The sequence below is a fragment of the Astatotilapia calliptera genome, chromosome 3 (assembly GCF_900246225.1).
Source record: "Astatotilapia calliptera chromosome 3, fAstCal1.2, whole genome shotgun sequence".
Lineage (NCBI taxonomy): Eukaryota > Metazoa > Chordata > Actinopteri > Cichliformes > Cichlidae > Astatotilapia > Astatotilapia calliptera.
In genome coordinates, this window is record NC_039304.1 from 26,497,864 (window position 1) to 26,514,186 (window position 16,323).

Genomic DNA, 16,323 nt, shown 5'->3' on the forward strand with positions numbered 1-16,323 from the left:
TGGGCTTCCAACCACTTCTGTTCGCTGCCGTTGAAGGTGATCATTTTGTGCCTTCTGTACAGCAGGTGTCAGCGCGCTCAGAGAGAGCCACACGAGATGCCCTTCTCCGCATAGTGGAGCGGAACAAATGCCTGGTGGACCGCCATAGGACCCTGCCACCGACTTACGCACCTGGACAAAGGGTTTGGCTGTCAACCAGATTCATTCCGCTCAGATCTGAATCCAAGAAACTGTCTCCTACCTTTATTTGCCCATTCAAGATTGACTCTCTGGTTCACCCGGTTACAGTCTGCCTTAAGCTGCCCCAGAATATGCGGATTCACAATGTTTTCCACGTGTCGCAAGTGAAACCCTGTCTCTCCAGTCCTTTGTGCCCTCCTTCCAGACCCAGGTGTCAGGGGCCTGGGGCATGGTTTGTAATACCTGGTGGATTGGGAGGGCTGCGGGATGGAGGAGCGTTCATGGATCCCATGGGCGACACTTCTGGACAAGAACATGGTGCAGGCATTCCATGAGGCACACCCTGAGAAGACTGGAGGTCGCCAGGAGGCTCCCGTTGGGGGAGGGAGTACTGTCACGGCCTGGATGATCAGCAGGACGCCAATCACCAGCTTCTGCTTTTCTCTCTTTGTTCTCTCTTTCTCTCTCTCGTTGGTTAGAACTCATTGCGGGTTGACGCCCTCGGCCCATGCCCCTCGTAGGAAGAAACATCTGAGCCTCATTAGTGTGTCCAGTATTCAATCCAGGGAGCGACTACTGTTCTTATCGGGATCGTTGCATGACTCGCATTAGTGAAGTCAAGCTTCAGCAAGTGTTCTCTCATGTCTTAGTGCTTTGTATTAACAAGGGTTTCTTTTTGTACATACTCCCTGGATTGTTTCCTCTGTGTTTCCCGTGACGAGTGTCGGAGAGAGAGACTGATTTCGTGTGTGGATTGTTTGGAGAGGCACAATTGCTTTTTCTCCCGGATTTCCCTGGAGTCCTGTCCCCTCACCTTTTGTATATAGCCCAGGCCTGCACCTAAAGCTTCCGGTTGCGCCGTTAGATGGCTGCACCGACGAGAGCTCCCAGTCATCTCAGCAAAAATGTTATTATTTATTTTGTACTGCTTTCAATTTCTGTGCGCACAGCGCGATCATACACTCGGTATGACAGACAAACGCTTCTGGAGCTACGTTCGTCAGCCAGTTCGGACTTTACTGCGGGTTTCGACTCCGTGGACGCTCTGCTGCCTGGGATCCTTTGTTTACTCCCGCGACGTCGAGGGAAAACAAAGAGGGGGAAACGCATCCTGCTCGCAAATCTCCAGTCTCTGGACAACAAACTTGACGAGCTGCGTGCACGGATTAAACACCAACAAGACATCAGGAACTGCTGCGTTCTGGCCTTCACAGAGACATGGCTGGAGCCCAGTGTCCCCGACTGCGCCATTACTCCGGATGGATTCACTGTTTACCGGGGAGACTGAACGAAGGACTCAGGCAAGAAAAGGGGAGGAGGGGTGTGCTTTATGGTTAACTCCTTGTGGGCTAGAGATGTGTGTATCTTAAAAACTTACTGCTCTCAGAGTCTCGAGCTGCTGACCGTTAAAGTCAGGCCTTTTTACCTCCCGAGGGAGTTCAGCTCAGTTCTCCTCTCAGCTGTTTACATTCCCCCACATGCTGATAAAGCTACTGCTATGGATGAACTGTATGACATCATTACTGAACTTGAGAACAAAAATCCAGAAGCTGCCTTTATTGTGCTGGGAGACTTCAACAGAGCCAACATGAAGAAGGTTCTCCCCAAATGCTATCAGCACATCTCCTTCCCCACAAGAGGTGATCAAACATTGGACCACTGTTACACTCCATTCAAAGTGTGCTACAAACCCCTCCCCCGCCCACCTTTTGGTAAGGCAGACCATTGTTCCATACTGCTGCTGCCTGCGTACAGACAAAGACTGAAACAGGAAAAACCAGCTTCCAGGGTTATTTACAAATGGGACAGTGAGGCTGAGGAGGTCCTGCAGGACTGCTTTGACACAACTGACTGGCAGATATTTGTGGATGCAGCTGATGGCAACATCAATGAACTCACAGACTCTGTCATTGGATATACAGGAAAGTGCATGGATGATACCATCACAAAAACCACTGTCCGCATATATCCAAATCAGAAACCCTGGGTAAATAAAGACGTTCGCGCCAAGCTAAAAGTGCGGACCTCTGCCTTTAACTCCAGGGATGCTGATGCATATAAAGCATCCAGGTACGACCTCTGAAAGTCCATAAAAAAGGCCAGAAAGGACTACAGGGACAAAATGGAGTCCAGCTACCACAGCTTTGACACCAGGCGACTGTGGAATGGACTGCGCTGCATCACTGACTACAAGAAGGTCAACACAGTCAGTGTTCAGCCCACTGCATCTCTTGCAGACGAGCTTAACAACTTCTATGCTCTTTTTGACGCAGACAACAGAGAGCAGATACTCTACCATCAGGAGGACAGTGAGGCTGCAACTCTAACTCTGAAAACAGAAGCTGTGAGATGGACCTTTAAAAAGGTAAATCCTCACAAAGCTCCAGGACCAGACGGCATCCCAGGCCGGCTACTCAGAGTTTGTGCAGATGAGCTGGCAGAGGTGTTCACCAACATCTTCAACCTCTCCCTGAGGCAGTCAGTGGTCCCCACGTCCCTCAAAGCATCCACCATCATTCCCGTTCCCCAAAAATCAGTGGTCTCCTGTCTGAATGACTACCGTCCTGTTGCACTGACATCCGTCATCATGAAGTGCCTGGAGCGGCTGGTCAAAGGTCATATCTGCTCCTCCCTCCCTGACACACTGGACCCTCTTCAGTTTGCCTATCGGACAAACAGAACCACAGAGGATGCCATCGCCCTGGCAACGCACACCACCCTCACTCACCTGGAAAAAGGGAATACATATGCAAGGATGCTCTTCATCGACTACAGCTCGGCATTTAACACCATCATCCCCTCAAAACTTGCCACGAAGCTCGTCGACCTTGGGCTGGGAACACCGATCTGCAGATGGATTCTAAACTTCCTCACAAACAGGCCCCAGGTGGTGAGAGTTGGTAAGCACACCTCCTCATCACTCATCCTAAACACAGGTACGCCACAGGGTTGTGTGCTTAGCCCCCTCCTATATTCCCTGTTCACACATGACTGTGTTGCTAAACAAGAGTCCAACATCATCATCAAGTTTGCGGATGACACAACCATCATAGGCCTCATCACAGACAACGATGAGACGGCCTATAGAGAGGAGGCGATGGCGCTGTATGAGTGGTGTCTGGAAAATAACCTGACTCTCAACATCAGCAAAACTAGAGAGATGATAGTGGACTACGGGAAACGACCAGTCAGAGAACACCAGCCCATCCAAATCAACGGTGTCAAGGTCGAAAGGGTCAGCAGATTCAAGTTCCCTGGAGTCAACATCACTGAGGACTTCTCCTGGACCCTTCACACAGACACTGCTATCAGGAAAGCTCGCCAGCGGCTTTACTTCCTGACGAGGCTGAGGAAGTTTGGCATAAACGCCAACATCACCTCAAATTTTTACAGGTGTGCAATTGAGAGCTTGCTGACGAGCTGCATCACAGTTTGGTACGGAAGCTGCTCTGCCAGCAGCCGTAAATCACTACAGAGGGCGGTGAAGGCAGCAGAGCACATCACTGGCACGAGGCATAGCAAAACCATGCATCTACCCTTGTCTGCCACAAGGATGATAATGTTGTTGTCATTACTAAGTGATGTGAGTGCCTTCCTCTCCTCCATGCTGATGTTGGATGCTAGGGGCTTTACATTGCTGAGACAGGCTGAAAAATTCGTCCGTAGTTGCTCTGCTTCCACGTCTGCAACATTGTTATTTCAAATTGCTGTTTCTGTGGCTGTGTATAAGATTGGGGAAACCTGCAGTCAGCTGAGACTGAAGAAGTCACTTGGATAAGTGATGAAATTTCTCTCTCACTGAAAACGCTACATCCAGATGAACAGAATCAACTTTTTGAGATTAATGGTGAAAAGCATAAGCCTGTGGTCAGGTCCGTTTCTAATGCCACACATACAGTGGGGCAAAAAAGTATTTAGTCAGCCACCGATTGTGCAAGTTCCCCCACCTAAAATGATGACAGAGGTCAGTAATTTGCACCAGAGGTACACTTCAACTGTGAGAGACAGAATGTGAAAAAGAAATCCATGAATCCACATGGTAGGATTTGTAAAGAATTTATTCGTAAATCAGGGTGGAAAATAAGTATTTGGTCAATAACAAAAATACAACTCAATACTTTGTAACATAACCTTTGTTGGCAATAACAGAGGTCAAACGTTTACTATAGGTCTTTACCAGGTTTGCACACACAGTAGCTGGTATTTTGGCCCATTCCTCCATGCAGATCTTTTCGAGAGCAGTGATGTTTTGGGGCTGTCGCCGAGCAACACGGACTTTCAACTCCTGCCACAGATTTTCTATGGGGTTGAGGTCTGGAGACTGGCTAGGCCACTCCAGGACTTTCAAATGCTTCTTACGGAGCCACTCCTTTGTTGCCCGGGCGGTGTGTTTTGGATCATTGTCATGTTGGAAGACCCAGCCTCGTTTCATCTTCAAAGTTCTCACTGATGGAAGGAGGTTTTGGCTCAAAATCTCACGATACATGGCCCCATTCATTCTGTCCTTAACACGGATCAGTCGTCCTGTCCCCTTGGCAGAAAAACAGCCCCATAGCATGATGTTTCCAGCCCCATGCTTCACAGTAGATATGGTGTTCTTGGGATGCAACTCAGTATTCTTTGTCCTCCAAACACGACGAGTTGAGTTTATACCAAAAAGTTCTACTTTGGTTTCATCTGACCACATGACATTCTCCCAACCCTCTGCTGTATCATCCATGTGCTCTCTGGCAAACTTCAGACGGGCCTGGACATGCACTGGCTTCAGCAGCGGAACACGTCTGGCACTGCGGGATTTGATTCCCTGCCGTTGTAGTGTGTTACTGATGGTGACCTTTGTTACTTTGGTCCCAGCTCTCTGCAGGTCATTCACCAGGTCCCCCCGTGTGGTTCTGGGATCTTTGCTCACCGTTCTCATGATCATTTTGACCCCACGGGATGAGATCTTGCGTGGAGCCCCAGATCGTGGGAGATTATCAGTGGTCTTGTATGTCTTCCATTTTCTGATGATTGCTCCCACAGTTGATTTTTTCACACCAAGCTGCTTGCCTATTGTAGATTCACTCTTCCCAGTCTGGTGCAGGTCTACAATACTTTTCCTGGTGTCCTTCGAAAGCTCTTTGGTCTTGGCCATGGCGGAGTTTGGAGTCTGACTGTTTGAGGCTGTGGACAGGTGTCTTTTATACAGATGATGAGTTCAAACAGGTTCCATTCATACAGGTAACGAGTGGGGGACAGAAAAGCTTCTTACAGAAGACGTTACAGGTCTGTGAGAGCCAGAGATTTTCCTTGTTTGAGGTGACCAAATACTTATTTTCCACCCTAATTTACGAATAAATTCTTTACAAATCCTACCATGTGAATTCATGGATTTTTTTTCACATTCTGTCTCTCACAGTTGAAGTGTACCTCTGGTGCAAATTACTGACCTCTGTCATCATTTTAGGTGGGGGAACTTGCACAATCGGTGGCTGACTAAATACTTTTTTGCCCCACTGTACATATTTAATTTGTTTTTTGTTTTTGTTTTTTTCATTTTCTCATTTTCTCTTATTTTTCCATCATCGCATTAGAAAAAAATAGCAGACTTTCTGATACAAAAACTGATGGTACAAATGCTGTTAAATGTATGATGCTGGTTTAGCAATGCCTTCTCTATGAGGAAAAGTTATGTTGCACAATACGTTTCGAGGCACTCTAATGTAAAGAAAATATCTAGCTGGCAACATCAAGCTTGTGAATGATAGTCCTACCAACTCAACAACGAATACTATTTATTTAAATAACTCAAAATAGAATACAAAAGAATGCAGCACAGTAAATAGTATTTTAAAATTGCATGTTTTAATCATCAAAAGTGTAAGCATACCAAAACATGATTTGAACAGACCACAGATATATGCCCATATATAACGTGTTAACATTTAAAGAGAATTACTAAATAATGTTTAAAATGTATTACTTCAAATTTGCCAGGCTGTAGTTTTAAATCATTACTGAAGTCATGGAAATACATCAGATAAAGATTAGCCAATCACTGTAATTGAGAAACAGGATATAAGAAATTGTTGCCATTTTCAGATAAACAAATATTTCATGTCCAAATGTTTAAACTGTCCACTTCTTCTTCTCTTATGGTATCAACAGTTAGTCTAATTTCTACTAATAACTGTTTCGTTTCCCTTGTGAAGTGCCCAGAAACTTAAGCTGTCCCATAAATCTCTTGGAGTAATGATTATTTCAACTTAGTATTTGAGTACAGGACTAGTAAATGTGTTGAGTTACATTCCACCACTTCCAAAAAACACTTGGAGCAACACAACAAGAACACAGAGAGAGGTGAAGTGAGTGAAGTGGATCAGGTTTTCACCACTGCAAAACAAACTGTCACTGTCACATGGGGTGGTGGGTGGTGTATCTGTAGTGGGTGGTGTTGATGTGGGGCAGGTGAAGATTAAGTCATAGTCAAAGTCCAGGGTGAAGTAGTTAACAAAGCCTGGTGGTGTTCCGGTGACGGTGGTGTTGATCCAGTTTTGGTACTGGGACACACGAGCGTAGACTCCAGGACTATTAGGCAAGGCGCAGCCTTGACCAAAACTCACGACTCCACTCTGGATCCAGATACCGCTATTATCTTTTGTCACAAGTGGTCCCCCCGAGTCTCCCTGTGAAAAAAGTGTAAAAGTTGTTAAAACAGATTGAGATCAGTTGAACATCTGATGGAGCTTAATTTCTACTAAATACATAAAATGTTTCCGGAGATGTTTGTGTTAATTGTCAATCAGACACACAACTTTTGCTGATTAGTTACAGTATCACCCAACACACTCAACTGCACGTCACTACATGATGTGATGTCACTGACAGAAATTATCACAAAACCTTTGGGAAAACCTTTATAGAATAAATTAAATACATCTAAGTGAAAATAATTACGAATTATGAGTAAATGAGCTTCAATGCAAAGCCTCTTTTCCACCAGTACCTTCTCAGCTTGACTCTACTTTACTTGGTTTCTGCCATTTTGTCGTACAATAGAGCACCACCTGCGTTGTATCATTAAAGCAACATGACAGAAAGTCCACTGACCTGAACACAAACTAACCATGGAAGGCTTCGAGGGGATTCTCTACCTGCTACTTGGTCTATGGTGGCTCTCGGACCATGGTGTTGGTTTCTGTGTACCCATTTCTGTTGTTGCATGCCTTCAAAATGGTGCTTTTGATTACTGTTAAGGAGTGACTCTCATGAGTCCTTGAGCTACACCACTGACTGGCCTATCAGTGACATGCAGTCTCTTGATGTCACATTTTTGTATCGATTTCGTTTGCTTGGAATACCGGCCGAGCAGTACTAAAGGAAAAAAAAAAAAAAAAGTACCTGGTACCAGGTGATAACACCTAACGAAAACCCTGAAAACTGAGTTGAGTCAAGTAGGTGCTAATGGAATAGGGCTATAATGTTAATAATCATAAACACTACTACAGAAAAGCAGTGAGTGGTTAAAAGCTGATAGTCAATGCAGTCAATTAGGCCTTACATTACAAATAAGCACAAAGTGGTAGTCACCTGACATGAATCCTTCCCGCCATTTTGCAGTCCAGCACAGATCATGTTATCTGTGATTGCAGCGAAGTTTTGTAATTCGCATCTGCACTGGTTGTTTCCCACTATTGGTACATTCACCTCCTGCAGAATCTCTGGGGTGAGACCACCACCTAATTGGGAAATGTTAAAAGGAAGATCATTTTTACTGAATCATTTATCACTAATAAAAGAAAATACATATTTTAAAAAACTTACTTTCTAGGGTACCAAAGCCAGTGACCCAGCTGCTGGTGCCATTGTTGAAAGTGCTGCCTGCTGCGGCTAAGCAGACTGGCTGAATGTAGTCTGTGAAATTCACAGGAGTCGACAGCTGCAGGAGGCACATGTCATTCTCATATGTTAAAGCATTGTAGTCGGGATGGCAGATGATGTTTTCAAGTGTCACAGTAACTGCATTTGGGTTTGGACCAGACGCGGTGTTGTGGCCCAGAGTCACTTTTGTGGTGTGAAGATCAGCACTTGAATGAAAGAAAAAATATATAGTTATTTTTATAGCATTGCATAGTGATCATTATCATTGAACTACCGTCACAACCAGGTAGCAACAGATGGTTGTGAGATTTTGATGATAAATATATACAGTGGCTTCCCAAAGTATTCGGCCCCCTTGAACTTCTCCACATTTTGTCACATTACAGCCACAAACATGAATCAATTTTATTGGAATCCCACGTGGAAGACCAATACAAAGTGGTGTACACGTGAGAAGTGGAATGAAAATCATACATGATTCCAAACATTTTTTACAAATAAATAACTGAAAAGTGGGGTGTGTGTAATTATTCAGCCCCCTGAGTCAATACTTTGTAGAACCCCTTTTTGCTGCAATTACAGCTGCCAGTCTTTTAGGGTATGTCTCTACCAGCTTTGCACATCTAGAGACTGAAATCCTTGCCCATTCTTCTTTGCAAAACAGCTCCAGCTCAGTCAGATTAGACGAACAGCGTTTGAGAACTGCAGTTTTAGATCTTGCCACAGGTTCTCGATTGGATTTAGATCTGGACTTTGACTGGGCCATTCGAACACATGGATATGTTTTGTTTTAAACCATTCCATTGTTGCCCTGGCTTTATGTTTAGGGTCGTTGTGCTGCTGGAAGGTGAACCTCCGCCTAGTGATGTGACGTTCTGTATCGAGGCTTCGAAGCGTGTGTCGAGTAATGGAGGGGGCGTTTCCGCGAAGCGCGTATCGAGGCTTGCTTCATTTATGGGAGGAGCTGAAAATGATGACGTCCGAAGCCTCGCTGCCCGGCTGTACCACGTGACTGGTTCAGGAAGCGGTTCGAACTGTACCGCGAGCTATGACAGCGATATACACCCCTCAGACTCCATTCAAAATGTGGGTGTTTGATGGAGAGTTGCGGTTAGTGAGAGAGAGTTAGAGGCAGTTTGGAGAGAGTTAGAGACAGTTTGGAGAGAGGTTGGAGGTTTATGAGAGTGAGGAGAGAAAGTCAGGAGAGAATGGAGCCAGCTACGAAGAGAAGGATGTCCTCCCCTGTGTGGGAACATTTTGAGCTTATATCTCCCAACAAGGTATGTAAATTTCCACAGAAGATGTATTTTCATAATACTGATGGTGCAATAAAACCTATGTTAAGCTGTCTGTACTTTTGTACAAGGTGAGGTGTTTGCTATGTGCCAGGGAGCTGGGATATAACAACAACACCTCATCCATGCAGCAGCGCCTCTTCTTTCTCAGGAGACTGAAAAGATTCGGCATGAGCCCCCACATCCTCAGGACCTTCTATCACTGTGCCATTGAGAGCATCCTCACTGGATGCATCACCACCTGGTACGGCAACAGCACCGCCTACAACTGCAAAGTTCTCCAGCGAGTAGTGCGGTGCTCTGAACGGATAATTGGAGGTGAGCTTCCCTCCCTCCAAGACATCTACAGGAAGCGGTGCCTGAGGAAAGCGGGGAGGATCATCAAGGACTCCAGTCACCCCAGCCATAAACTGTTCAGACTACTTCCATCAGGAAGGAGGTTCTGCAGCATCCGGTCCCATACCAGCAGACTGAGAGACAGCTTTTTCCATCAGGCCATCAGACTGCTGAACACGTCATAGACACCTCAGCTTCACTACTGGAACTTTAACATTATGCACTCCATACTGTACAGTAATGCCACTGTTTTGCACATGTCTCACTCTGTATATTTATTTTATATATTTTATTTATTGTTTACTCTATTTAATTTGTAAAATATGTGTATACATACACACACACACACACACACACACACACACACACACACACACACACACACACACACACACACACACACACAAAATATTTAGTATACACATCCAGAAATGCATATACTATTATATATTGTAGATATATTTATTAGTTTCAGATGTAGCCATTATCGTATTTTGCTTGTTTACATTATTGTATTTGCACAACTCTGTTGCTTGTGAAGCTCGCACACAAGAATTTCACTCACATGTGCTGTACCAATGTACCTGCACATGTGATGTGACAATAAAAGTGATTTGATTTGATTTGATTTGCTTAGGCACTATAGAGCTATGCATGAGAATAAGGGGAACACCGATTGTGGAGCAAGACCAGGTGAGCCATCAAATGCCATGATAATATAGGATGCAGTAATGTTACTAAATGATATAACAATATTATACAATGCAATAAGTTATGTGTGTGATATTTATATTTGTGCTTTATCTTTATTATCTTTCCCCAGGAGAACAATCTCAAATAGATGAAGACCTGGTTAGCATGGTGATTGAGGACTCCCAGCCATTTAGCATTGTGCAGGACAAAGGATTTAAAAGATGTGTTAAATCATTAAATCCTAGCTATGTTCTCCCCACTAAAAGGTCATAAAAGCAGTGAAAATTTAGTTTTTACAGAATAAAATGTGAACAGGCAGGACTGAGGCTCAAAGCCTCAGTGTGTAGCTGTCCATACCTCAACGTTACAAAAGCACAACTGCTGTCCACACCCCAACCACACCTCACCTCACGGTAAATGATCATTTCCATTTTAAACATTTCCAAATGATCATTTTCCATACTGCCAGTATAAATATACACAGTATACTGCATCACTACAATATAGATGTTTTACACACTCCTTTTGTTGTTGACATTTACAGGCTGTGTGCAAAAGGCCTCACTCTTCAAATTCATGCCAACTACTATTTTTACGTCCAGTAGGTGTCCTACTAGAGCAAATGAAGCTTCAAGAAGCTTTGCACTTGGATGAAAAGCTTCAGTGCTTCATGAAGCTTCATCTGCCCATCACTAGCCGTCACAGAGCAGCTGTATTTGTACTGACATTAGATTACACACAGGTGCACTCTATTTAGTCATTAGCACTCATCAGGCAATGTCTATGGGCAACTGACTGCACTGAGATCAAAGGGGGCTGAATAATTACGCACACCCCACTTTGCAGTTATTTATTTGTAAAAAATGTTTGGAATCATGTATGATTTTCGTTCCACTTCTCATGTGTACACCACTTTGTATTGGTCTTTCACGTGGAATTCCAATAAAATTGATTCATGTTTGTGGCTGTAATGTGACAAAATGTGGAAAAGTTCAAGGGGGCCGAATACTTTTGCAAGCCACTGTTTAAATTGAATCATTTCATTCAAACACTGAAGAGCCGTTGTAGTCCAAGAAAATGATTTTGATGGATGGGCATTTCCTCTATCCCTGCATGTGCGTGTGCACGTGAGTTGAATGGTGAGGCTTACTTTTGTGCATAGCTAGAGTTTGTTATCTTTTGACAGAACAAAGTTAGCAGGTTCCCAACTTACATCTTCATGCTAAACTTGCATGCTGCTGGGGGCCTGGATCTCCTCCATACCTGCTTCATACCCTGGTGGACGGGGCTGTGGCTCCCCACACTCCCTAGCAGATCGTTACATGGAGAAACCTTTGGAATACAAGCGTGCTGATCCACACAGGTGTGCACACAGGTGTACACACGGGTGTTCACAGACACGGACTACACCTTTCTTGGCTGCTGCCTCAAAGCACATTGTGCGCTGTCTATCTTGCGTGCTGCACAATATCGTTTAATATTTAGTATCTACTGTTATCTACTTCTAGCTAGTTTATTGTGATGGTGCTGTTTTTTATTATGTTGCTCTTTTTTTTGTTTGCTTTCTCTTCTGTTTTTTTTTCTCCATACAGGTGATCCAGGTGTTTTGTTTGTTTTTCTTTCTTTCTTCCCCCCTTTCTCACCGTCTCTTCTCCCCTTTGGTTTTCTTTCTCTCCCTCTCTTTCTTTCATTCTTTCTCCCTGTCCTATCACCCAGTCATGTCTGTCCCGTTTTTAGCAACTGAAAATAAAATAAATTCATAATTATAATAAAGGTCAATCAAATGGACCAATATGGCAAGGCCATGATGATCCACTTGGTAAAATAAATCCGCTTGGCATCTTTCTTGGCCTTAAGACAACAATTCTGATGGCTATAGATCCAAACGGGACACAAAAAAAAACAAAAAAAAAAAAACTTGCATGCTGCTGATTGTAAGTTCACATCGGATGGAAAGACGTGACTGGTATTAAGTTTCTCATCTAACCCTGGCTGTTACTCAGCGTTGTCACAATTTGATCACAACATTACATTATTAAGAAATGTGTTACTACCAACTGTGAGTTGAAAATTATCAGTGGAGAAATTACTCTAAAAACTGTTGGGGTGCTTTTGAGTAAATGTGTGCAATTAGTTTTTTTAAGACTTTAAAAATGTCCTTTCACTAATTTCAGAAAAAGAAAACATCAGTTGGTTATGAACAAAAATATTAAAATCACTGTGCAATAACATCCATTGCCTTAAATGCCGAACAGGCCACCTGTCCATCACAGGGATACCCCAGAGAGGGACAGAGACACACACTCTCGCTTCCATAACCAATTAAAAAAAATATTTAGCCTTTAAAAAGTGTTGTCTGCAGAAGAAACCCACATGGCACAGGGAGAATATGTAAACTCTACTCCAAGAGGTTGAAACCTCCAACAGGCGTTAACCACTGCACCACCACAGAAACACTTGCAGTGTTGACTTACGGTGTAATGCAGTGAGCAGCTGTCAGCACCCAGTCGTTGGAGATTAGGGACCCTCCACAGAAAAAAGAGCCATCTTTGGATAAAGATACCTGCCAGGGCCAACTTCCAGGGGCTGCATCTTCACCTCCTACGATTCTAGGATTTTTAATAACCCTGCCACATGCTGAGAGAATAAGACACAACAGTTAAATACTGAGTATGTTGATAAGCCACAGCATTATAGGGAGTGCAGAATTATTAGGCAAATGAGTATTTTGTCCACATCATCCTCTTCATGCATGTTGTCTTACTCCAAGCTGTATAGGCTCGAAAGCCTCCTACCAATTAAGCATATTAGGTGATGTGCATCTCTGTAATGAGAAGGGGTGTGGTCTAATGACATCAACACCCTATATCAGGTGTGCATAATTATTGGGCAACGTCCTTTCCTTTGGCAAAATGGGTCAAAAGAAGGACTTGACAGGCTCAGAAAAGTCAAAAATAGTGAGATATCTTGCAGAGGGATGCAGCAGTCTCAAAATTGCAAAGCTTCTGAAGCGTGATCATCGAACAATCAAGCGTTTCATTCAAAATAGTCAACAGGGTCGCAAGAAGCGTGTGGAAAACCAAGGCGCCAAATAACTGCCCATGAACTGAGAAAAGTCAAGCGTGCAGCTGCCAAGATGCCACTTGCCGCCAGTTTGGCCATATTTCAGAGCTGCAACATCACTGGAGTGCCCAAAAGCACAAGGTGTGCAATACTCAGAGACATGGCCAAGGTAAGAAAGGCTGAAAGACGACCACCACTGAACAAGACACACAAGCTGAAATGTCAAGACTGGGCCAAGAAATATCTCAAGACTGGTTTTTCTAAGGTTTTATGGACTGATGAAATGAGAGTGAGTCTTGATGGGCCAGATGGATGGGCCCGTGGCTGGATTGGTAAAGGGCAGAGAGCTCCAGTCCGATTCAGACGCCAGCAAGGTGGAGGTGGAGTACTGGTTTGGGCTGGTATCATCAAAGATGAGCTTGTGGGGCCTTTTCGGGTTGAGGATGGAGTCAAGCTCAACTCCCAGTCCTACTGCCAGTTTCTGGAAGACACCTTCTTCAAGCAGTGGTACAGGAAGAAGTCTGCATCCTTCAAGAAAAACATGATTTTCATGCAGGACAATGCTCCATCACACGCGTCCAAGTACTCCACAGCGTGGCTGGCAAGAAAGGGTATAAAAGAAGAAAAACTAATGACATGGCCTCCTTGTTCACCTGATCTGAACCCCATTGAGAACCTGTGGTCCATCATCAAATGTGAGATTTACAAGGAGGGAAAACAGTACACCTCTCTGAACAGTGTCTGGGAGGCTGTGGTTGCTGCTGCACGCAATGTTGATGGTGAACAGATCAAAACACTGACAGAATCCATGGATGGCAGGCTTTTGAGTGTCCTTGCAAAGAAAGGTGGCTATATTGGTCGCTGATTTGTTTTTGTTTTGTTTTTGAATGTCAGAAATGTATATTTGTGAATGTGGAGATGTTATATTGGTTTCACTGGTAAAAATAAATAATTGAAATGGGTATATATTTGTTTTTTGTTAAGTTGCCTAATAATTATGCACAGTAATAGTCACCTGCACACACAGATATCCCCCTAAAATAGCTAAAACTAAAAACAAACTAAAAACTACTTCCAAAAACATTCAGCTTTGATATTAATGAGTTTTTTGGGTTCATTGAGAACATGGTTGTTGTTCAATAATAAAATTATTCCTCAAAAATACAACTTGCCTAATAATTCTGCACTCCCTGTATAACCATTCACACGTTCAGTGAGTAACATCTCATGAAGAGTTCTGATGGGAGATGATACATGTTGATGTTATTTTTAGATGTAAAGTCATAAAAACATTGTTGCACATGAACCACACTCAACCACAGAAAAGGTATTTTGTGACATTTTAGTGCAAAATTGTTCAGGGAAAACTTCAAAGAACATAAGAGAGCTAGAGATTAATAATAAGCAATGATTAAATGCACAGTGCTTTATAAACACATGGTGAGTGAAAAAAGGTTAGGGAAGAAGAAACAGTAAAAAAAATCAAGTGTTAAGTCTAATCTTAAAAGTAGAGAGGATGTCGGTCTCCTCAGTCAAAACTGGGAGCAGGTGCCACAAAGGAAGACTCTGCCTCCCATACTCTTACTGATTATCAACGATACAGTAGTTTACTAATACCATTTACCCTGTGGATTTCAACAGATAAATGAAAAATAAAATCTTGACAGATACCCAGCTCAGACGTTCAATTGGCACTCCCATTGGTGTAGGTTTAAATATAATTTAAAAAAAAGGTTAAGTATGAAAAACTTTCAGAATTGTTCTTGGATGCTTACCAGGCTGCTGTGAATGAACATCTAAAAATTGGAACACAAAGACAAATATATCAAAATAGAGGTAATACACATCATGACTAGTCCATAGTGAATAAGTATTTTTATTCAATTGCAACTAATATGAAATAACTCTAATGTTTAAAACATAATAATAATGATAATAATAATAATAATAATTAAAATTATTAGTATAATAACATTCTATTCCATATAATTTAGAAGAGAAAATAAAGAAAGAAAAAAATAAGAAGAGCAGAATTTAAGGATGTCAAAAAATTCTTTCCCATCTTGCAGAATGCTACAGGCAGGATGCATTTCATACTATCCAGCTAAAATAAAATTTATTATAAAATTCTTTAGTATCTGTAATTAAACTTTCCACACTTCATCTGAAAGAAGTAATGGGAAAGATTTTAATACTACAAACAGAAATACAATTTTCTCTCTCACCTTCGCCAAAAAGAATGATCATCACAGAGAACAAGCACAAGAACCGTTGGAGGGCCATTGTTGACTACGCTGGCTTTAATTTGACTTCAACTGTTAAATACTATAAATCTTGTGTTCAGCTCCACCCACAAGCTCACACAACCAGACCTGATTCCCTTCACTGACCACTGAAATAACAATAGTAACAAAAGGTAAAGCAACAAGTCAAACAAGTTGGCCTTTGTTTTGTTTGAGGAACTGTTCAAAGGCTGCACATATTCTTTGAAATACGCACTGGGATTCAAAGAAATATTATGTAAAAGAAGAAACTATTCTATAGTTCTTGGTATATTTTGCCATGCGGTTGGAGGTTGGCATGACTATAAAATCATCTTAACATTGTCACAGAGAATGTGGAAACGTTCAAGGGGGCCAAATACTTTTGCAAGCCACTGTACATGGTTCTCACCTTGAAGCATGGAGGAGAAGGTGTGATAGCATGGTGGTGCTCTGCTGGAGACACTGTTAGGGATTTATTCAAAATTGAAGGCACACTGAACCAGCTTGGCTACCACAGCATCCTGCAGTACTTTGCCATACTGGTGCTCTTGATTGATCTTTATTATTTATTTATTTTTTACTTTTAAGTTATTACAATCGGAACAGACATGACTGGGGATAGGAAAGGGAAA

At 42.9% G+C, this 16,323-nt stretch overlaps 1 protein-coding gene across 1 annotated transcript; it reads right to left on the reverse strand.

Moving 5' to 3' along the window:
- Positions 1-6,002: 6,002 nt before the first annotated feature.
- On the reverse strand, positions 6,003-15,711 carry LOC113019093 (serine protease 27-like). The gene is made up of 6 exons (XM_026162605.1): positions 15,653-15,711; positions 15,203-15,223; positions 12,839-13,001; positions 7,984-8,246; positions 7,750-7,898; positions 6,003-6,845 (listed from the first exon to the last, which is right to left on the reverse strand). The coding sequence occupies exons 1-6, from the start codon at positions 15,708-15,710 to the stop codon at positions 6,462-6,464; spliced, it is 1,038 nt and encodes a 345-aa protein (XP_026018390.1). The 5' UTR covers position 15,711; the 3' UTR covers positions 6,003-6,461.
- Between the last annotated feature and the right edge of the window lie 612 nt (positions 15,712-16,323).